General features: G+C 37.7%; 1 protein-coding gene across 1 annotated transcript in view; it reads right to left on the bottom strand.

Annotated features, from left to right (window-relative positions):
• Window positions 1-20,844, bottom strand: part of LOC107654164 (fatty acid 2-hydroxylase-like) — a 32,823-nt gene extending 11,979 nt beyond the window's left edge. Inside the window, exon 1 of the mRNA XM_016441131.1 lies at window positions 20,425-20,844. Coding sequence (XP_016296617.1) covers window positions 20,425-20,718 — 294 coding nt within the window. The 5' untranslated portion in view covers window positions 20,719-20,844. The remainder of the gene's footprint in view (window positions 1-20,424) is intronic.
• Between the last annotated feature and the right edge of the window lie 2,306 nt (window positions 20,845-23,150).

Genomic DNA, 23,150 nt, shown 5'->3' on the forward strand with positions numbered 1-23,150 from the left:
CAACATATTCTGTTACACCAAATACACAAAATAATGATCTTTAAAATAGCATCATATGACCCCTTTAAAATAAGTTCACTCCCATCGTCTTGCATGTTTTACCTATTCCACTGCCCGCGTCGCATCTTTGTCAAAACAAAAGCGCTGTGTGAATGACTCCTAGCGCTAAATTTATAGTCCTTCACAGAGCGCGTCACACGTGAGCGGTTAATCACGTGCGCCGACATGTGGTTGGATCGTTCTTTTCTCTTTACTGTTATCACCGGCATATTTTCTTATTCTAACATTTGGTAATCTTTCTATTCAAAATCGCGATTCCTCGATTTCTAAAAAATTAAATAGTGTCAGAACAATAAATTCGAATTAATCGATAAAATCGGGAAAATCGCCCAGCCCTAACACCAGCTAAAGCTCACTCAGAGTCAGTCCAGTGTTCGAAACTTATAAAGTTTCGATTGCTGTATTAAATTTAGACCTGCTTATGTTACATCATATTCTTCATGCATCGCTGAAACTCCAGAGTTTTTTTCTTTTTTTTTCAGACTGAAACTTGCGAATTCCCTCATCATAAACAACAAAGTGCAGATGTACGTACGATGCAAGTTAGAGATTCATTTATCATACAGTGTATGGACAGCTTCATTGATTATAAGAGGAGTTATGAGTGCTTAAACACTAGCTAGACCGTATGCTCATTTAGAGTGTGTTCTTTCACATGATTCAATATAATAAAACGCATGTAGAATGCTCCCAAAATTCAAGATATGGGGGGCAGAAAATGTATATATTTATATCATTTCATATAGTTGATCAATATCACAGAGTGCCATTTTTTTTTTTTTTTTAAATCACAAATGTGATATTGATTTTTATACAACAGTTCAATAAACAAGAAGTTAATATTAAGAGACTTATTTAATTCTTCTTTGCTTAGTGATTGTTTGGTACACCTAATTCACGGATCATCGTAAAATAATCTTTTATCTTAGAATTAGGTTCTCTCAATGATAACAAGGACAAGACAAAAAATATACATCATATGTATATAAAGTTGTATTTTATTTTATTTTATTTATTTATTTTTTGTGTAGGGGGTGAGGGGGTGGGGGCTGGTTAGGGGGACCCCCCAAGAGCTTTGACACAATTCGAACACCGAGTCAGTCCGTGCTGTTGTCACACTCAAAATAACATCCACTTTAATGCTTAACTTGCAGCTTAAATAACGCATACAACAATTTATAAAAATACAGTACCATATCAAGTGGTCATTTCGATTTATTGCACCTACACACCCAGCACGCAATATGCATACGTGACTGCTGGGGTGTTTCACGGTTTACAATGAGCCACGCCAATCATTAGCTTGGAAATACACACAAAGCAAAAGGAAAAAGAGGAAAGGGGAATTAACACTTCAATAATTAACATTCACTGGTTGTTAGCGACACAAAATCAACGGGTCTGAAGAATGCAAATATATATAAAATCAATTTTTATTTGAATTTTTTACACCCTGAAGAAACCATTTTCACACAAACGCGCACACAAAAATGAACTCCAAACTAGTGCCTAGGACAATACACAAGGGATTGCATCTAGAAACAAACAGTTGTCGTTATAGATACAGTCACTGTCAGAGCACTGCAGTTGCTGAAAACTTGCACGACAGGCCTTTTGCACAATACAAAACAGATTAGAAAGCAGCGGTCAGACGATACGATTCAATCTGGCATGTACTTGCATGTTGACATCTTGACTACATTCTTTCAAGTGAACAATTTGTATAGTATACATAGCACCCAAGTGCCAAACTTAGAAACTGTCAAAAAAGTAGATACTATGTGGTCTTGACAAAGTCCATGTCTTTTTGGGTTGTTTTTAAGTTCATGGTCAAAGAGCCACTGCAAATTGACTGTGAATGCAGGCAAATCATTTGCCTTTACAGCTCAGAAATAGTGTTGTATTAGTGGGTGTGTGTGTGCGTGCGTTGCATTACAACCAGCACATGTGATACGAGATGTGTGCTGCCCTTTTGCCGAGGTGAACAAGGGTGCTGAAGCGGGATAGTGGAGGTGCAGATATGAGCGTGACGGTTCAGTCATGTGTGGTTGCTTGGCAGGTGATTTAGCCAACTTTGGCAGCTTCTTGTGCAATATGCCTGCAGCCTAAAGCTTAGGAAAAGCAGGTGAAGAAGTCTTTAGGAAAAGCAGGGTGAGATGCATTTTGGTACAGTGCAAAAGTCCTTAAAAGTAGGGCAAAATAATACACAGTTATCTCAGGGTTATAAGGAAGCAAACTAGAAAAGCTTAGGTAGGGTAAGACCAATTAGTTACTTTAGGCCTAGTTACAAACATGTGAGACTCGGAATAGGGTTAGAACAAGATTCAGTTGTTCAAAGGAGACAGTAGCTGTAGGATTGGTTAAGGTTTAATCATCCCATGATGCAGGTGGCTGGTTGGGGGTCTATCAGAGTTCTCTGATCTGTGGTGCAGCAGATAGTTTGAGCTCAACAGGACTGTGGGGGAAAGAGCCTTCAAAGGGATCATGTCTAGATGGTAAACCTCATTCTGTGAAACTCTTGCTTCCAAGGATAAAGTTGCTATTGGACACCAAATAAACAAAGTAGTTGACATAACATACACATGCACTTTTATTTCACACAACATCAAGATCTTAGGCTGAATTTAAAAGGTTAGTTCAATTCTGTCATTATTTACTCACCCTCATGTAATTCCAAACCCGTAAGACCTTCGTTCATCTTCAGAACACAAATTAATGAAATCCGAGAGCTTTCTGACCCTCCATAGACAGCAGCACAATTGACATGTTCAATTGTGTGACATTTCACATTTTTAAATAGCCTATTTTTTAAACATTGCCTTATTAGTTCATCGTATGCAGTGTGAAATTAATTAAAATTTTAAATAAAATGAGATCATCATAATAATAGTTATTAGCAAAATGCTGTTTGAAATCATGCTAGATTAGCAGGTCAGGTTTAGCATGCCACACTGTTGGATATAAAAACTTTCCAAAAGTATTTCATGTATATATGCATATGAAACTAAGGATTTAGCCCTGAGGGACATAAATCTAAAAGCTAAATTTAAGATAAAAATGTAACTATTAAAAATGTATGTAAAGAGTAAATTGCCATTTGACATTAATGTTCTTATCTTTATATGTTAAAATTCATGGGAGTAATTTCACTTTGCAATAAAGGCTCGTCCTAACAGCAAGCGGATCTGTTAAACCTCACAGATTTCACAGAACAAGCATTAAGATCATAAATTTGAACTGCATAGAAGGTTAGGTTGCATCTATTCATGTGAATATGGCTTGTGGTTATGTGGTTAGGTTTGAAATCCCTGGAAAAAAATTCAAAAGTGAACCACAGTCAGAAGATGGGTTAAACCTAAAATAGGTCACATAGCCAAAGAGATGTATTGTTGTCCTAAGAGACAGTGGGACATATTTAATCAGATCACTTTATCTGTACCACAAAACCACAACACGAAGACTACCCTCGCCATGGAAATTGAGAAGAAAAAAATTTCACCACAAAACTAAACCACTTCCTATTTCCATTTTGATGGCCTATGCCTTTGTTCTATTTCTTCACAGTTAATTAAACCCAAACAAATCTGCAATCAAATGAAGCATACATGATCCTACGTCTCATGATAAAAGCACTCACAACGCAACCCACCACCGATCTTGTGTGTACCATTCTACATTTTATTCTATTACCTTGTAAAAGGGTGCTTATTTACAAAAGAGAGGCTTTTCAATTGTTCTCAGTGGACATTGAGAGAATAAATTAAATCTGGATGAGGTTAGTAATCCTTTCTAGTGGTTACAGAGGGTTTTTAATGGTGAATGCTGATGTCTAGAAACCACAATTGTATAGCATGGTCCTTATTGGTATGAAAGAAAAAGATGGAAGGAAACAAAGCAACAGGAAGTGGTCACTTTAAGCATTCAGCAAAAGCAGTGTGTGATTAGGACTGACGCTCTGCATGAAGACCAACAGAGTGGAATGTATGAAAATACAGTCATAAGTCATTACACCTAGAGGGTATCATTTTCCGGTGTGGTATGCAAATATCTATTGGACTAAAGTTACGACAGCTGCACTGGCAGACTCAAAATCAAGCAACAGTGTAGTTTACATAGTGACGTAAATAATATTGCATGAACCAGGTGTGAAAAGTTTTCAGGGTTATCCCATTGCGGCAGTCAAGGAAACCCTAAATTTGGGCTTTGGCCGACCTTGGAGCATGAGTTCTTTTAAAGACAATTAATCCAGAAACATCCGATCATCTGGATTCCAGGGAAGTAGCAAGTTCCTGCTACATTTCTTATTGGTAATATAGTCATCAATCAGATTTTCAATGGCAAAATGCAGAAAATTAATGTTTAGTAAGATGAGGGCAAGAAGGAGGCCGGTGATGTAGACTGGCATGGGTGGGGGCTGAAAGAATTCCTCTGGGTGAACAATAAGGCTTCTTTATGGAGCAGTAAGGGTCCGGGACACTGAATGACAGAGACGCACATACATACAGAAAGAGTTGCGAGAACAAAAGCGTGGAGGACAGAGGAAGAGAGCTCAGGCTGGTACAATCCAAACGGCTGGCAGTGTGTCGAATGGGGTTGAGAGCCTCGGATACATGCACTCGAAAGGGCACTAAGGCCATCAGCAACACCTAGCCAAACCCTAATAAGCTTAACTCTCCCAGTCTATGTTGACGGTAGGCAGTGCTCTTCACAATTTGCTCAAACCCACCACATTCCCCAGATAAAGATGTAGGAACAAATGCAGCCACATACCAACTAGTGGAAAAACACACCCCTATTGTTCTCAAACTGCAGACATTTGGAATCAGTTTAGCATTAACAAAGGTACTGGAAGAGAGGATGTTTGGTAATCTTTATAAAAGCACAGATACTAGTTCAGATACTTCCACCTGAACGATTGCTTCTCTAATGCTTGTACAACGAGATATTTGTTTAAGTTTCATTTGGCTGGCCAAGCTTGTGTTCTTGTCGAGAAGGGGTTTCCAGTAGAGTAAAAGTGCTATGGTCAAAGTTCACACTGACTGACATTATTTGGGTCTATTTAGACCAGGGGTGTCCAATCCTGCTCCTAAAGGGCGACTAACCTGCAGAGTTTAGCTCCAACCTAAATTAAACACACCTTGGGTGTCAGAATTACTAGGAAGTTCCAGGCAAGTGTGTTGAGGCAGATTGGAGCTAAACTCTGTGGGACATTGGCCTTTTGGGAACAGGATCAGACAACTCTGATTTAGGTTGTTGACCTGCAAATAAAAAAAAAACCTCATTCATTCATTTCAGGTCAAACTGAATCCCTGAAGAATCTTGACGCAACCTTATCAGGCATCATTCTAGAAGTTCATCCAAAATGAGTGATAAAATCAGTGGTTCTTTGGAATCAAAAATGATGCTAGCTTAAAAAAAAGCTATGCCGCATTACCTCACCGGTTTCAACAGTGGTCGGGACATGACCCATAAGGGTTCTTCCAAGTTAATAATTAACCATTATCCAATCGGTGCCAGGATACACAGTTGGACGGACTGATCCTGATAAGAGGCAGCAACTGATGGACTACTCCAAGCTGTCGAAAACATCAGCCATGTGAAGTGGCACTGATTTGGGGCAGATGTAAAACACTTTATTAGTGTTATTCAGAGCAACACTTATGTAAATTCGCAGGCAGAAGTCCCTTGTCAACCTATCCAATTTCCAGATCCACATATCTCTCTAAACACGCCTGTTTTCTTTCTAATAATTGTAGAAAGATTTTCTTATTCTCCGTGGAGGATGTTTAGGTTTTATGTCAAGCACGGTTGATGGAAGAAATTGATAACTCGCGAGGTGGGCAGACATGGGAAAAGCTTGTGATATAAGTAGAAAAGGCTGGCTTCTTGTTCAACGTATGTAAATGACTAAACAAAAGTACATGTTAACGCAAATGTACTGAGGGAAGGGTTGCTGAATGCATCACTGTTCTAAGATTATGAACCACCATTATACACCATACATGTAAAAGAACAAGCTTGGTTGTAGTGTGTCACAGTTGGACATTATGTTGAAAAAAAAAATCATTTTGACTTGTCCCTCATGTTCTTTAAAAAAAACTAAGGTTACAGTGAGGTTCTTACAATGGAAGTGAATAGGGCAAAGTTTTTTAAGGAATGCAAAGCAGAAATGTGAAGTTTGTGACTTACATTTAATTCTTCTGTTAAAACTTGTGCATTATTTGAACTAAAGCCATCTTCTGGCTATACTATTATATTATAACGGTCTTTTACAACTTGGCCCCATTCACTTCCATTTTAAATGTCTCAAGTGGAAATCCATTTCTGTGATAATCAACAACATTATGGCACAAATGCTGTTAACTGATCTTAACGTGCACTGAACTCAGAATAATCCTTTAAGGTTTTGAATGCCGACAAAATCAACGGGTCTGAAGAATGCAAATATATATAAAATCAATTTTTATTTGAATTTTTTACACCCTGAAGAAACCATTTTCACACAAACGCGCACACAAAAATGAACTCCAAACTAGTGCCTAGGACAATACACAAGGGATTGCATCTAGAAACAAACAGTTGTCGTTATAGATACAGTCACTGTCAGAGCACTGCAGTTGCTGAAAACTTGCACGACAGGCCTTTTGCACAATACAAAACAGATTAGAAAGCAGCGGTCAGACGATACGATTCAATCTGGCATGTACTTGCATGTTGACATCTTGACTACATTCTTTCAAGTGAACAATTTGTATAGTATACATAGCACCCAAGTGCCAAACTTAGAAACTGTCAAAAAAGTAGATACTATGTGGTCTTGACAAAGTCCATGTCTTTTTGGGTTGTTTTTAAGTTCATGGTCAAAGAGCCACTGCAAATTGACTGTGAATGCAGGCAAATCATTTGCCTTTACAGCTCAGAAATAGTGTTGTATTAGTGGGTGTGTGTGTGCGTGCGTTGCATTACAACCAGCACATGTGATACGAGATGTGTGCTGCCCTTTTGCCGAGGTGAACAAGGGTGCTGAAGCGGGATAGTGGAGGTGCAGATATGAGCGTGACGGTTCAGTCATGTGTGGTTGCTTGGCAGGTGATTTAGCCAACTTTGGCAGCTTCTTGTGCAATATGCCTGCAGCCTAAAGCTTAGGAAAAGCAGGTGAAGAAGTCTTTAGGAAAAGCAGGGTGAGATGCATTTTGGTACAGTGCAAAAGTCCTTAAAAGTAGGGCAAAATAATACACAGTTATCTCAGGGTTATAAGGAAGCAAACTAGAAAAGCTTAGGTAGGGTAAGACCAATTAGTTACTTTAGGCCTAGTTACAAACATGTGAGACTCGGAATAGGGTTAGAACAAGATTCAGTTGTTCAAAGGAGACAGTAGCTGTAGGATTGGTTAAGGTTTAATCATCCCATGATGCAGGTGGCTGGTTGGGGGTCTATCAGAGTTCTCTGATCTGTGGTGCAGCAGATAGTTTGAGCTCAACAGGACTGTGGGGGAAAGAGCCTTCAAAGGGATCATGTCTAGATGGTAAACCTCATTCTGTGAAACTCTTGCTTCCAAGGATAAAGTTGCTATTGGACACCAAATAAACAAAGTAGTTGACATAACATACACATGCACTTTTATTTCACACAACATCAAGATCTTAGGCTGAATTTAAAAGGTTAGTTCAATTCTGTCATTATTTACTCACCCTCATGTAATTCCAAACCCGTAAGACCTTCGTTCATCTTCAGAACACAAATTAATGAAATCCGAGAGCTTTCTGACCCTCCATAGACAGCAGCACAATTGACATGTTCAATTGTGTGACATTTCACATTTTTAAATAGCCTATTTTTTAAACATTGCCTTATTAGTTCATCGTATGCAGTGTGAAATTAATTAAAATTTTAAATAAAATGAGATCATCATAATAATAGTTATTAGCAAAATGCTGTTTGAAATCATGCTAGATTAGCAGGTCAGGTTTAGCATGCCACACTGTTGGATATAAAAACTTTCCAAAAGTATTTCATGTATATATGCATATGAAACTAAGGATTTAGCCCTGAGGGACATAAATCTAAAAGCTAAATTTAAGATAAAAATGTAACTATTAAAAATGTATGTAAAGAGTAAATTGCCATTTGACATTAATGTTCTTATCTTTATATGTTAAAATTCATGGGAGTAATTTCACTTTGCAATAAAGGCTCGTCCTAACAGCAAGCGGATCTGTTAAACCTCACAGATTTCACAGAACAAGCATTAAGATCATAAATTTGAACTGCATAGAAGGTTAGGTTGCATCTATTCATGTGAATATGGCTTGTGGTTATGTGGTTAGGTTTGAAATCCCTGGAAAAAAATTCAAAAGTGAACCACAGTCAGAAGATGGGTTAAACCTAAAATAGGTCACATAGCCAAAGAGATGTATTGTTGTCCTAAGAGACAGTGGGACATATTTAATCAGATCACTTTATCTGTACCACAAAACCACAACACGAAGACTACCCTCGCCATGGAAATTGAGAAGAAAAAAATTTCACCACAAAACTAAACCACTTCCTATTTCCATTTTGATGGCCTATGCCTTTGTTCTATTTCTTCACAGTTAATTAAACCCAAACAAATCTGCAATCAAATGAAGCATACATGATCCTACGTCTCATGATAAAAGCACTCACAACGCAACCCACCACCGATCTTGTGTGTACCATTCTACATTTTATTCTATTACCTTGTAAAAGGGTGCTTATTTACAAAAGAGAGGCTTTTCAATTGTTCTCAGTGGACATTGAGAGAATAAATTAAATCTGGATGAGGTTAGTAATCCTTTCTAGTGGTTACAGAGGGTTTTTAATGGTGAATGCTGATGTCTAGAAACCACAATTGTATAGCATGGTCCTTATTGGTATGAAAGAAAAAGATGGAAGGAAACAAAGCAACAGGAAGTGGTCACTTTAAGCATTCAGCAAAAGCAGTGTGTGATTAGGACTGACGCTCTGCATGAAGACCAACAGAGTGGAATGTATGAAAATACAGTCATAAGTCATTACACCTAGAGGGTATCATTTTCCGGTGTGGTATGCAAATATCTATTGGACTAAAGTTACGACAGCTGCACTGGCAGACTCAAAATCAAGCAACAGTGTAGTTTACATAGTGACGTAAATAATATTGCATGAACCAGGTGTGAAAAGTTTTCAGGGTTATCCCATTGCGGCAGTCAAGGAAACCCTAAATTTGGGCTTTGGCCGACCTTGGAGCATGAGTTCTTTTAAAGACAATTAATCCAGAAACATCCGATCATCTGGATTCCAGGGAAGTAGCAAGTTCCTGCTACATTTCTTATTGGTAATATAGTCATCAATCAGATTTTCAATGGCAAAATGCAGAAAATTAATGTTTAGTAAGATGAGGGCAAGAAGGAGGCCGGTGATGTAGACTGGCATGGGTGGGGGCTGAAAGAATTCCTCTGGGTGAACAATAAGGCTTCTTTATGGAGCAGTAAGGGTCCGGGACACTGAATGACAGAGACGCACATACATACAGAAAGAGTTGCGAGAACAAAAGCGTGGAGGACAGAGGAAGAGAGCTCAGGCTGGTACAATCCAAACGGCTGGCAGTGTGTCGAATGGGGTTGAGAGCCTCGGATACATGCACTCGAAAGGGCACTAAGGCCATCAGCAACACCTAGCCAAACCCTAATAAGCTTAACTCTCCCAGTCTATGTTGACGGTAGGCAGTGCTCTTCACAATTTGCTCAAACCCACCACATTCCCCAGATAAAGATGTAGGAACAAATGCAGCCACATACCAACTAGTGGAAAAACACACCCCTATTGTTCTCAAACTGCAGACATTTGGAATCAGTTTAGCATTAACAAAGGTACTGGAAGAGAGGATGTTTGGTAATCTTTATAAAAGCACAGATACTAGTTCAGATACTTCCACCTGAACGATTGCTTCTCTAATGCTTGTACAACGAGATATTTGTTTAAGTTTCATTTGGCTGGCCAAGCTTGTGTTCTTGTCGAGAAGGGGTTTCCAGTAGAGTAAAAGTGCTATGGTCAAAGTTCACACTGACTGACATTATTTGGGTCTATTTAGACCAGGGGTGTCCAATCCTGCTCCTAAAGGGCGACTAACCTGCAGAGTTTAGCTCCAACCTAAATTAAACACACCTTGGGTGTCAGAATTACTAGGAAGTTCCAGGCAAGTGTGTTGAGGCAGATTGGAGCTAAACTCTGTGGGACATTGGCCTTTTGGGAACAGGATCAGACAACTCTGATTTAGGTTGTTGACCTGCAAATAAAAAAAAAACCTCATTCATTCATTTCAGGTCAAACTGAATCCCTGAAGAATCTTGACGCAACCTTATCAGGCATCATTCTAGAAGTTCATCCAAAATGAGTGATAAAATCAGTGGTTCTTTGGAATCAAAAATGATGCTAGCTTAAAAAAAAGCTATGCCGCATTACCTCACCGGTTTCAACAGTGGTCGGGACATGACCCATAAGGGTTCTTCCAAGTTAATAATTAACCATTATCCAATCGGTGCCAGGATACACAGTTGGACGGACTGATCCTGATAAGAGGCAGCAACTGATGGACTACTCCAAGCTGTCGAAAACATCAGCCATGTGAAGTGGCACTGATTTGGGGCAGATGTAAAACACTTTATTAGTGTTATTCAGAGCAACACTTATGTAAATTCGCAGGCAGAAGTCCCTTGTCAACCTATCCAATTTCCAGATCCACATATCTCTCTAAACACGCCTGTTTTCTTTCTAATAATTGTAGAAAGATTTTCTTATTCTCCGTGGAGGATGTTTAGGTTTTATGTCAAGCACGGTTGATGGAAGAAATTGATAACTCGCGAGGTGGGCAGACATGGGAAAAGCTTGTGATATAAGTAGAAAAGGCTGGCTTCTTGTTCAACGTATGTAAATGACTAAACAAAAGTACATGTTAACGCAAATGTACTGAGGGAAGGGTTGCTGAATGCATCACTGTTCTAAGATTATGAACCACCATTATACACCATACATGTAAAAGAACAAGCTTGGTTGTAGTGTGTCACAGTTGGACATTATGTTGAAAAAAAAAATCATTTTGACTTGTCCCTCATGTTCTTTAAAAAAAACTAAGGTTACAGTGAGGTTCTTACAATGGAAGTGAATAGGGCAAAGTTTTTTAAGGAATGCAAAGCAGAAATGTGAAGTTTGTGACTTACATTTAATTCTTCTGTTAAAACTTGTGCATTATTTGAACTAAAGCCATCTTCTGGCTATACTATTATATTATAACGGTCTTTTACAACTTGGCCCCATTCACTTCCATTTTAAATGTCTCAAGTGGAAATCCATTTCTGTGATAATCAACAACATTATGGCACAAATGCTGTTAACTGATCTTAACGTGCACTGAACTCAGAATAATCCTTTAAGGTTTTGAATGCCGAGTTATCTGTAGGCTTTGCATTCAAATCAATGCCTCTTTCTTTGTGCTTTCCTCTCAAGCCTCGTTCCGTTCCACAGCTGGTTCAGGATCGGCTTTTTAACCGCTTTTCTTTGCTCATAAAAGACACCAGTCCAAAGCCGAAACTGATCCCAGACCTGTCGATCTGGAATTTAAAGTGGTAGGCGGAGTTAAGAGCCGTCCACTCTCACCATAAACAGGGATGTTGTTGGTCGGTAAGCTGCATCACCCAGAGAACTGGTGGAACCTGCTGGGCCAGATACTGAGAGTCCTCCCAAGCATTTTCTGGCTCTTTTTCTCTTTTCCTTCATTCCTTTTCTCAAGCGCCAAGCCAAATTTAACATCAATGAACAGCTTTATTATCTTGGGGTTGGCAGATATGAGAAAGATTAGATGTCTGGGATATAGTTGGGCAAAGGTTGTAACTTGTGACTATTCACATGATCCGTCTTGAAACCAGTCAATTCTCATCTCATTATGACAGAATAAACACGATTTTTAAATCAAGATAGTCAAAAATATTCATTAAACCAATAAAAGTACTTGTATTTGCATAGTGCAAAGGGTAAAAAAAAATAACGAAAAGGGTAAGCGTGAAGGCTGTTCGCTTGTAAAAGACCATAAATCTTCATGCAATAACACTTTTCAGGTTCCTCCCTTCAAACAAGGGTGCAAAGTTTTCTTCATTAGCAGGTCTGCACACATGAACGTCCTATCGTACAAAGTTAATCGATCCAGAGCCTTCTCGCATGTAAAGACCTTCAATCCAGGAAGAGCATCATCAAGAAGATTAGAAATCCATGCAACAGGATTAGCACGTCTAAAGTTCACAGATTCAAAACTCACTATCATTTCTCCTACGTCTGCACACTGGGCACTTTTTTCCCATTTTGAGATAATTTGTGTGATAATCGGTACAATCGTGCCTGTATTGTATGAATTGTTAAAATACTGTGACTTTGGTACAAAGTCAATTGATAAAAAAGTGTAACCACCACTCTTTGTATAATAATCTTTGTATAATGGTGTAATACCACTCTTTTCTACAGTATTGGTAGTACTTAGAAACCAGAAGAAAAAAAAACACATTTACCTAATTTGTATCTATTGCCTGCAATTAGTTATAAATATTAGTTTAAAATATATAATTCACTTAATTGAGAAATACTTACTAAAAGGCCATTGTTCTAATTCAATCTGTTAATATTACATTAATATTGATAATACACAAATGTGTTCATTCACTTTTGCTATGACATCAGTATCAACAATTTTGAAATTTTGATACAAATGACTACTATAAATGTGGTATAGTGACATGTCTGCATGCCTGTAGTTTAAAGTTTAAGGGTGCTTTCGCACTTGGTTCGATTGCTTGGTCCGAACCCGAGTTCGATTGCTCTCCCCTCCCCCTGCCCCCGCTGGACTGTGTTCACATTATATTATTTGGGTCCGAACCGCGGTTCGTTTGCGTCATCAAGCCAGCAGCTGTTTACCCCATTGCTTAGTAACGAAGGCGCAGGAGAAGACGGCAAAATGCGTAGCATTGCTCTCTTCAATTTTATATTTATGCTTTTGAACCGTTGGTTTTGTTTCCAAAGCTTCAGTAGTTAACGGCACTTACGTCTGCCTTACTGCAAATGCCCTAAAGAACTCTGAAGGTGAACAGAAATTAGATATACAGCTCTCTGCTTGCAGCGCGTCAGTCACGCTCGACAGGAAAGTGAGTGAAACACACACAAACACACATTTTTATCAAATAATACGTCATTAATAGTGGTTCACTTCCGTGATTTGGTACGATTGCGTTCACATCAGCAGCGAACCGTACTGGAGTTCACTTGAACCGTACCCCAGACCACCCTTTTTAAGCGGTGCGCACCCGAGTTCGGAAGACAGCGTTCACATCATTCAAACGTACCGAACTCTGACATCAATCGAACCCGGGTGCACACCAAAAGTGCTAGTGTGAAAGCACCCTAATACTCAACCTAACCAAATATTCTCCAAGCAGGCAAACAAGGTTTAGCTTCTCCATTAAAGAGGAACATCTCAGCTTCACGGTCTATACAGCGAACAATTGTATCATTCAGGTATCTTATGAGATAAGAAGAAGTGTATAAAACCAATAGTTATATCATAAAGGGAGTAGCAAATGCGTTTGAAAAAATAGGGAATGGGGTAACGCACATCCTACAGAATCCATGACACTGAACACAGTTTTCCAACTTTGATGTGTCATTCCTCATTTGTATCCCTTTTGAAGACTTTACTGGCTGAACCTGTTAGAAACTTCATCAGCACATTGAAGGCAAACACCCTTCAAATAACAGTTACAAAAGCACCAAAGTCATAATGAGATCCTACAAAAGATTCTTTGAGTTCTAAGAATGACACCACCTGATTGTTCCAAATGTAACCTTCTCTGGTCAAACTTGTCTTGGCTAGTATCTTAGTATCTTTGAGAACCTTTGTAACACATTGTTTTGATTTCAAGCTTTGAGATCTAGCAGAAGTAATGGAGTTCAAATCATATGAATGAAGATACAGGTGATTGTGACATATGCTTAAAATATTACAATGTTACTGTACATATAGCAACAAAATTTTCCAGAAAACCCATGTAAAATGTGTAGGTTGGCTCTGCTGAACTTCTACGGTGTCAGCTTTGGAACAATACACCCTTTTCCTTTGCAAAGCCACAATTCAGACAGGGTTTATATGAATCGCACTTATTCAGTTGGCACAATGATTCTCTATGCATTGTATTATAAGCAGTTAAATTAGTCAAGACAAGACCATGTGTGCGCCTCATGGGAGTGTCAGTGTGAACTTTGGCACAGTCAAGTAACCATGTAACAGTTCCTTTCGGAGTACATTTTAGCACTGATTCCCCTCTTTTACTGTACCTCAACTTACTGACAAAGAGTTTGTCGGTCTCCGGAAGGCATTTAAAACCAACCTTAGCCATATTGTGCGTTTTACTACGTTGACAGCTTTTCTGGGTCCCAGGGTTCCACCCAGAGCCATGGAAACAAGTGTCTCCTGGTGACGCCAGGATTATGAGTCTTGTACCCAGCATGCTCCTCTCCTGGGGACCGTCTGGTAACTTGATGCAATTAATGAGCAAGCAAACCTTAGTTACCTTAGGGACCGATTGTGACCGAACCATCTGCATATAATCTATCAGTCACCTACGTTATAATCTATCAGTGACAACTTCTAAGCACCTCCTGCAATTGGACCTTCGGCTCCCAAATGCCTTGCGTTCCCAAGGTGTAATTCGCCAGTCTGACACAGCCTCCTTGGGGAAAGAGAATGGAGGGTTATAAGGCGAATAGGTTTGATGACACTAGAGCAACTAAGTACTGAGGCCATCCCTGTCGGCATAGCAGCCGGCAGTAAACACTTCTCACACCAGAGGATACCTGTTCATCCTACAGCCTTGTGGTTATAGGCATACTTGGATTATAGCATTAACTATACTGATCCAATACGAGGTTCTATCACAACCACGAGACAATATTATGAAAGGAATTTCAGTGAATTTCACTGTATTGAGCATTCACAACCAAGATGGCCCTTGGTGAAGGTAGGCATGCTGCTTTGTGGCTGAAGCCATGGAAAACAAAAAGGCTATTGAAGGAGAAATGAGATTCATATCCTCAGAAAGGAAGCATTCCAGAGATTCATGCCTCTGCCTTGTACGTTCTTCTCAAAAATTAACAGGCAACTAAACCATTTCACTCTGACTTGGTGAGACGTTCACCAAAGGTTTCAAATGGACTAGAACTACAGCCTAAAATTTGACTTCTATTATATCAAGCCAATTTACTTTTGTATTGAGACATATTTTTGAATAAAACATATTAAATGGAACGTTTTCAGACCAGAGTTTGCAGTCAATCACGAAGGAAAACTAGCTGGAAAATACAGCAGGTAGTTGGTTGAAACATACGCCCTGACATCAGCTGAATTGGTACATATTGGTACCATAATAGTTATAAGTCAATATTAGATACATTTTATACTGTATCATATTTATTATTTTGAATAATTGTAAAAAATAAAATTAATAAGCATGCACATTTACATTTTACAACCTTTTCCATTCTCTGACACTTATTTAGTCTTAGAAAAAAACAATAAACTGTTATTAAATGTTGTCTTTTGCTAATCTCAAAATGAATATGCACTTTTCCACACTGTACAGTATAATGCTGTGCCTAAATTTGTTTAGCATTTATAATAATTGATTTTAGTATTTCAATTGTAATTTATTTAGACAAAATAGTAGGCCTATGATTTAAAAATATCTGTAATCTATCAGTTATCAGCCATAACATGAGCATAATTATGGCCTAATTTGTATCTGCAAATCATTTAGATGAAAAATTATGAAAACAAATATACTATAAAATAACACAAATGCAAGTAATAGCACAAGTATGAAGAAATACAAGATAATTTTGGTTCAAAATGAAGAATCTGGACCAGTAAGAAGTATTTTTTCTAATTATGAGAAGTTAATCAAATTCCTTATATCTTTTTAGTCCTATACAGCATAATATCTCTGTAAATGGAATAGGAAATAAACCTGAAGCTTAAGATAAACCCAATAATCCAACCTTAAGTCATAAATTCAATTGTGCATGTGTCAGAGCATTTGGGAGTGGGAATGTGGGCGCTACTTGAGCTGACACCACTACGTGCCACGAAAAACGTCTGAGTGATGTAAATAAAGGTGCTAAAGAAGCCTTTGTCCTTTCACCTCTGTACAGAGTTATGAACTGAAGTGATGCCTTGCTTTACAATAGTGATCATAACGATCTTACCATTCTAGTTACAAGGTAACTAACAGTCACAAGGGCATGTGTTTCATAAAGTACAATTAATATATCCAGAACCCTAACAGCTATTTACCTAGACATTCACTCATCCATTTATCTCGTTCTCCTCATTCAAATTCATGCTTGTTCAAGAAGTGGAACCGCCTGATACCATTGTGTCATTACATCACTGGCAGCACGCCCATAACAGGTCATCGCCTTGTCATACCCTCACTAGATACGAGCAAATGGACTACAGCCCCTGCACCTAGTCATCAGGTCCAGCTGGTTTCACGAGCAATCAATTAGGAAAAGAGACAGACGTACCCCCAGATTTCTTGTATGTTTGTTTAGCTGCCTGACTAAGGCCTTTTGAGTTTGTCCTTGCAATGTCATATGCATTAATACTATGAATACTTTTAAGTTTTCAAAGTTTATAGCAGGTCTAGCCAGTTTTTCAGATTAAAAAGGAGTATGTGACTAATATCATGAATCACTGTTGTTTCTTAGTGGGAACAAACAGCAATCAATGGGCTTAAAGATCTCAAGGAGGAGCTTGTTTTGAAAATGAGTGTGTCATAAAAAAGAAACAATAAAAAAAATGATGAGCATGATAAAATTTTACTGAACTTTTGAAGATCGAGCTGGTTTAGGGCTGTCTTCTCTTTGATAAATCTTTAACATTTATAATGCTCTATCATGAAAATCAATCAAACGTAAGGCAGAAATTCGTAGGGCTTTCTTTTTTATGTTTTTTTAAAAGTCTTATCAAGGCTGCATTTATTTAAACAAAAACACAGTAAAAACAGTAATATTGTGAAATATTTTTACAATTTAAAATAACCGTTTTTATTCGGATATATTTTCAAATATTATTTATTCCTGTGATGCAAAGTTGAATTTTCAGCATCATTAATCCAGTCTTCAGTGTCGCGTGATCCTTCAGAAATCATTCTAATATGCTGATTTCCTGCTCAAGAAACATTTCTGATAATTATTAATGTTGAAAACAGTTGTTCTGTTAAAACCCTTTTTTCTTAAAAAGATCAAAGATTAACAAAGATCTAAAGATAAAAAATTCCTTGCTTCTAAAATTTGCTTCTGTTTTTGATATTTTGCAGTGTAATAGTCATAAAATAAAAGCACTTAAAGAAAAATTCTTGCCATTGGTTACTCAATAACTAATAGGAATTTTACATTTAAATTTGTATGCCATACTCTGATATCAGACACCAAAGGTCTAAAAAATTGCAAATCGCCTAGATAGATAATCCCATGAGACAAATACACTTTCAATCTTTGAGAGAAATGTAGTTGATATTTTGCACTGAATTATAGATAAAACTTTAAAAAAAATACTTAACCACTAGTAACTCAATAATTAGCTCTAACTTAAGTGATTTTGAAATCACTATGACTCACTACAAAAAAAAAAAATACTTTGTACTACAGCAGCATTTATCACCTGAGGGTGTTAAAATGTGCTTGTGAAACTATGTGGAAATATAGACAAGCAATGTCTCAGGTCAAGCCCTTGTGTTGAGTGGTGGGGATTCAAGTCCTCACACTATTAAAAGGATCAGACTGTTTACACTGCAAGCTGCGGAGAAATGACTTTAACATTCAGGACAGGTCACTCAAGCCTCAAAGTTAAACTCAGCATCAAATATAGGCCACAATTTGCAATGTTTCTGAAGCACTCAAATTCACGCAATCCCAAAAATACATTCACTATATCACATACAAGCACACTCCTGCTTTACAACAAACATGCTAAATGATTACAGCAATGAGAGTTTAGAAATAATTAATGATGTAATCCGTTCTTAAAAGCATTTGGTTTTATATTCGGGAATTATAAGTCAGAGTTCCCACACTTTTTGACAAATTAATTTGCATGACTTCTCTAGTCGTTAGTGATTACTACATTTTAAAAATGACTTGGATATTAATTGCAAAAAAAATAAAATCATTACATTTTAAATTACATTAATTTTAATGTAATTAGTTGAAATTAATCAATTGTAAAACACTATTTTAAAATCCCTTGATATATTTCCTTAATACGTTTTCCGCATATTTACAGGTTTCTAGTGCAGAAAACCTGAAAAGTTGTACTATAATTAGTCGAATAAACATGCAGCTTCTTAATAATCTGCTATAAAAAGGTGAAACTGAATAATGTATACAGTGAATTTTCTATGAATAACCTGATATTAGCTGAAGCAATTACTTTGAAATGTTTGGTAACATTAGTGTCTTGGAGTCAGGTCGTCCAGAAATTTGAATGCATGCTAATTTCTAACCAATCACAACTCAACATTGAACAATGCAACTTTTAACACTCCCTTATTTTATACACATGTATAGTTGAAATGGTACAAGATACCAGCAAATGAGTGAAGCTTGATTTCATTCATTAACGAATATGAAATTGTCGAGTGACCATTAATTGCAATGATACTTCATGTGAACCCTTTCATGTGAATGCTGACAGTACTCTGTGAAACCTGAAGTGGCATGGAAGTTTTCCTGCTTAGCTATTTTGTTGTGGGTCGTGCTGGAGTTTATGCCACTGCATAGACAAGACAGACCGGTTTGATTGTGTCTCTCTCTCTCACTCGCGCACGCACACACACACACACACACACACAGGTTTGTTTTTATGGTTTATGGGGACTCTCCATAGGCGTAATGGTTTTTATACTGTACAAACCGTATTTTCTATTGCCCTACACCAACCCTACCCCTAAACCTACCCCTCACAGGAAACTTTGTGCATTTTTAGATTTTCAAAAAAACTCATTCTGAATTATTTATAAGCCTTTTGAATTACGGGGACACTGAAAATGTCCTCATAAATCACCTTCTCGTTGTAATACCTATGTCATACCCATGTTATTATACAAATGTGTCCTCATAAACCACATAAACATGCACACACACACACACACTCATTTACACATTCTACATTCTGAAATATCCACCCTTCTTCTGCACTTTGAGCTTGTAGCCAGTACATGCCTCATATCAAGATGTTTATTACAGGCATAATAGCAATAAAATCCTGTCAATACCTAACAGTTTTGATTATATGACTAGATATGAATAAAACTAACAATAAAATGAAAATAATAAATAAAGCTGGAACTGGAAGCTGAGATACCTGGTCCTTCCCTCCGCTTGTTCTTTGGGGAGTGACAGAGGAGAGGCAAGCACAGAAGGCTTGTTTATCTAATAAGAGCCCTCAGTGGAATATCTACCTGCTGACACGACGCACAAATATCACGATAATAATCTAAGCGTTTCTTATCAAAGGGTTTTTAAATATTACTTTGGTTAAAAAAAATCTCTGGTAAAAACAAAGGAGTTTATAAAACCGACTTTATTAAAAAAAAATTGATTCGGTGATTCTTTTATGACCTGCCGATAATTGCGTCATCACGTGTGACATAACGGCGTGGCATGTGATTTGTTCTTAAACATGCATACAAAAAAGTACGTAGCATATATTGCTTCTATTTGTTTTTTCTTAAATATGATAATAATAATGTTTCTTGTAATTTTATGAGTCCCAGTTTAGTTTGTTCAGTCATTTAGAACATAATTCCTACATTTACTGCAATGGCCTACTAAAATTAATTTCTGTCACACAGACACGGCAAAACGTTTTTCATGTTTTAATAATAAACGATAAATTGAGCATGCACTTAAGTCGTAAACATATTTACAGTATGTTTTATTTCTCGATTCAGTGAGTCGGTGAGTGGAGAAGCGCTCGGACCGATTCACTTCGAATCGTGAACGAACTCCACAGATTTATTAAAAAGATCCGACTCAGATGAAAGTTTAAATCAATTCAAATCTGTCATGATGACTATTAAGAATCTTTACGCACCAAGCTTCCTCCTTAAGTCCCTTTCTGGCTCTGTTTGCTTGAAGTAATGAAGCCTAGTTCCTGAACCAAAGATTGACATCTTAAGATAGGCTATTGCCTCTCTTATAGTTAAACTTCCTTAAAATAGTGCGTGTGACTACTTGAGTAACTTTCTGTTGCTATTTCGGACTCACCTCCGTATCTTCATCTGTGCTGTCTCTGTCGAGTTCACCAATGTAGTACTGCTCCATCCACCGACGGGCGTTCTCCGAGTGCCGGTGTGGGGGTCCTTCGATCTCGCGGCTGATGTCCCTGCCAGAGCCGCGAAGGATGAGCGCCTCCCCGCCCGGGTGCATCCGAAGGAACCCGGTCACATCGTAGACGCGCGTCCCTAACAACACCCAGCACGATTCCTTGGTGCAATGTTTGGCTACCTCCTTTTCGGAAAAAAAGCGAGGGGACACCAAAGGTGACATTTTATTTTTCATTTAGGCTAGGGGTGTCCACAAGACGATAGAGAACGGTAGGCACGCAGGTGGGACCCCCACTGACTTTCTCCAACGCTCGTGGACTACAACTACTGACTTTCGACTTCGAGCCTGAGCAGAGTTCATACCCAGCTGCTCATTAAGCATCTCATGAATAATTCATGACGCAGTCACTGCCGATCCATACACCTGTTGCGCGTGCCGAGCGCAAGAGCGGCAAAACGATGGACGTGCTATGTTTGTGTCGCACACAAACTCGTTTCGTGTTTTATTTTCTAAAAATACAAAAAAATACACTACTACCAAAAGCTAACTCATCACGTAAACTATCGATACTTGCTCAGTGTAGGCTACTTCCTCCTTGTGGGCGCTGTTGGTGTCATAACCATGTCGTTGTGTTTGCACACAGGGCGCGACTCAAACAGGCTGTCAATAGCGTTTTATGGCACTGTGAGTCGTTGGTTTCCCATACTGGTTGTTTTTAAATAGCAGGACAGTTTTATTATTAGATTTCTAATTCGCTGTAGTTTATATACACGTAATGCGGAATATAAACGAGACTGAATGTCTTTTAAATATGATTGTTTATATACAGGTTTATTTCACCCGCGCGCGCAACGTCCACGAGTCTTTCAAAGGCGTTGTGACGTCACATGCGCACACATTATTTGAACAGACAGAAATGAGTACTAACATAAATATAAAACAGTGATTGATTAATGAAAGTCGGTTTAGTAACACTGTTCCGCTTAGACTTTTTTTTAAATAGAATGAATACTCTAAAATCTTTTAGAACCTAGTTTTACCATCAATAAGAGCACAATATAAAACCTTAAATTAAAATAATAATAATAATAAGGAATTTCCCCACTATACTTTTAATGTCCATTTCACTTTTCCAGTGTTGAGGCCAGTTTAGGTTTTATTGTAGGGCGTCACAGTTTCGTCTCAGGGTGGCAGTATTGCTAAGTAAATAAACAGATTTCACAAACAAGTTTAACATGTTCCATGTTTTTACAACAACAACAAAAAAAGACATTGTAAATTGCTAGAAAATCTATAATTTTGTATGTAAAGCAAGCTTAAACAGTACTAAAGTTACCCAAATTATAAATACAAGTATAATAGGCTAATATTTAGAATCAGAAGTTCTTATATTACACAAGTATTGATATTCGGAGTAAGGCAGGGCGATATCAGTGGTGATCAGAGTCTATGTACTGTAGACTATGATGAAGGGTGACTTCATAAATGGAGGAGCAAAGAAACAGGAAGGACATTTAGTGGCTGCTGAAATTTGCACTGGTGGTTACTAAGAGATTTATTGCAGCTCCATATTTTATGACACTGAACCATACAAATTTACAGCTAGGGAGAAGATAAAGAGAGGCGGAGAGTTCAGGGAGCTCTGCACCATATCGCATGATCAAATAATGTACAAAAGGAACACCAAAATATAAAATAACACCTATAATGCTATTCCAACCCCCTTTTTTTTGGTATATGGTTGAAAATACTATCCTGATTATTTCTGCAATATAATTCAACAATACTTTTCGCTCCCATATTTTTAAGACTGCAGATGCAGATCTACCCAAATTTTGTTTGATTACTTGAAAATTGCTTCTGGTTTTTGTGTGACCTGCTTTTCTTGCAGCTGGTAAGGCCTGTCTTGAGGTTTTTGAAGGCGATGATTGGTTTTCACGAGACAACTGACAGTTGAACAAGGCAAAAAAGCTGTGGCTGTCAAGATGTGCCTGCAAATGCCAGCACAGATGTGGTGTGGGTTTGTGATGGTGTTACTTTAGATAATGAACTGAGTTTTAAGTCTTACTAATACTGTTTCGTACAAAGTCCTTGCTTCTCATCACTGGTGGATGCTAAGAAATTGATTCATGCATCCAAGAGAGTCTACCTTACATATTGTTTTAGTTCATTTAAAATGGTCGCCATGTAAGCATAGGATTGATTTTAAGGTTTTTACTGTTTTTTAAAGTACTAAATGCACTAACACTAATGCATTTTTGACTGTCCTTCCAAATGTGACCCAAATCATTGTTTGTTTGTTTGCACCATACAATGTAAAGAATTACACTATAAGCCATTACGTTGCAAAATCTGTAAAAAAAAAGTCACTAAAATTTCATTAAATGTAGACAAGATCAAAATAGTCACATTTTTAAAATGCACCTGAAAAACTTTATTTTAGTTTTTGAATAATATATGCCACTGTATTCCTTATATTATCCTTTATTATTTTATTTTATCTTACATTTATCTTATCTTATTTTTGCTTTTCCATTTATTTGCTTTTTAACCATCTGTCAAAATGTGATCCAAATCCTAGTTTTAAATTTATTTATTTACAAAGTATCACAGCTGGTGTGAACCTGCTTTTTAAAAAGCCATCAATTCTCAAAAATGTTAAATAA

This window comes from Sinocyclocheilus anshuiensis, unplaced genomic scaffold (genome assembly GCF_001515605.1).
Source record: "Sinocyclocheilus anshuiensis isolate Anshui unplaced genomic scaffold, SAMN03320099.WGS_v1.1 scaffold115, whole genome shotgun sequence".
Classification (NCBI taxonomy): Eukaryota; Metazoa; Chordata; class Actinopteri; order Cypriniformes; family Cyprinidae; genus Sinocyclocheilus; species Sinocyclocheilus anshuiensis.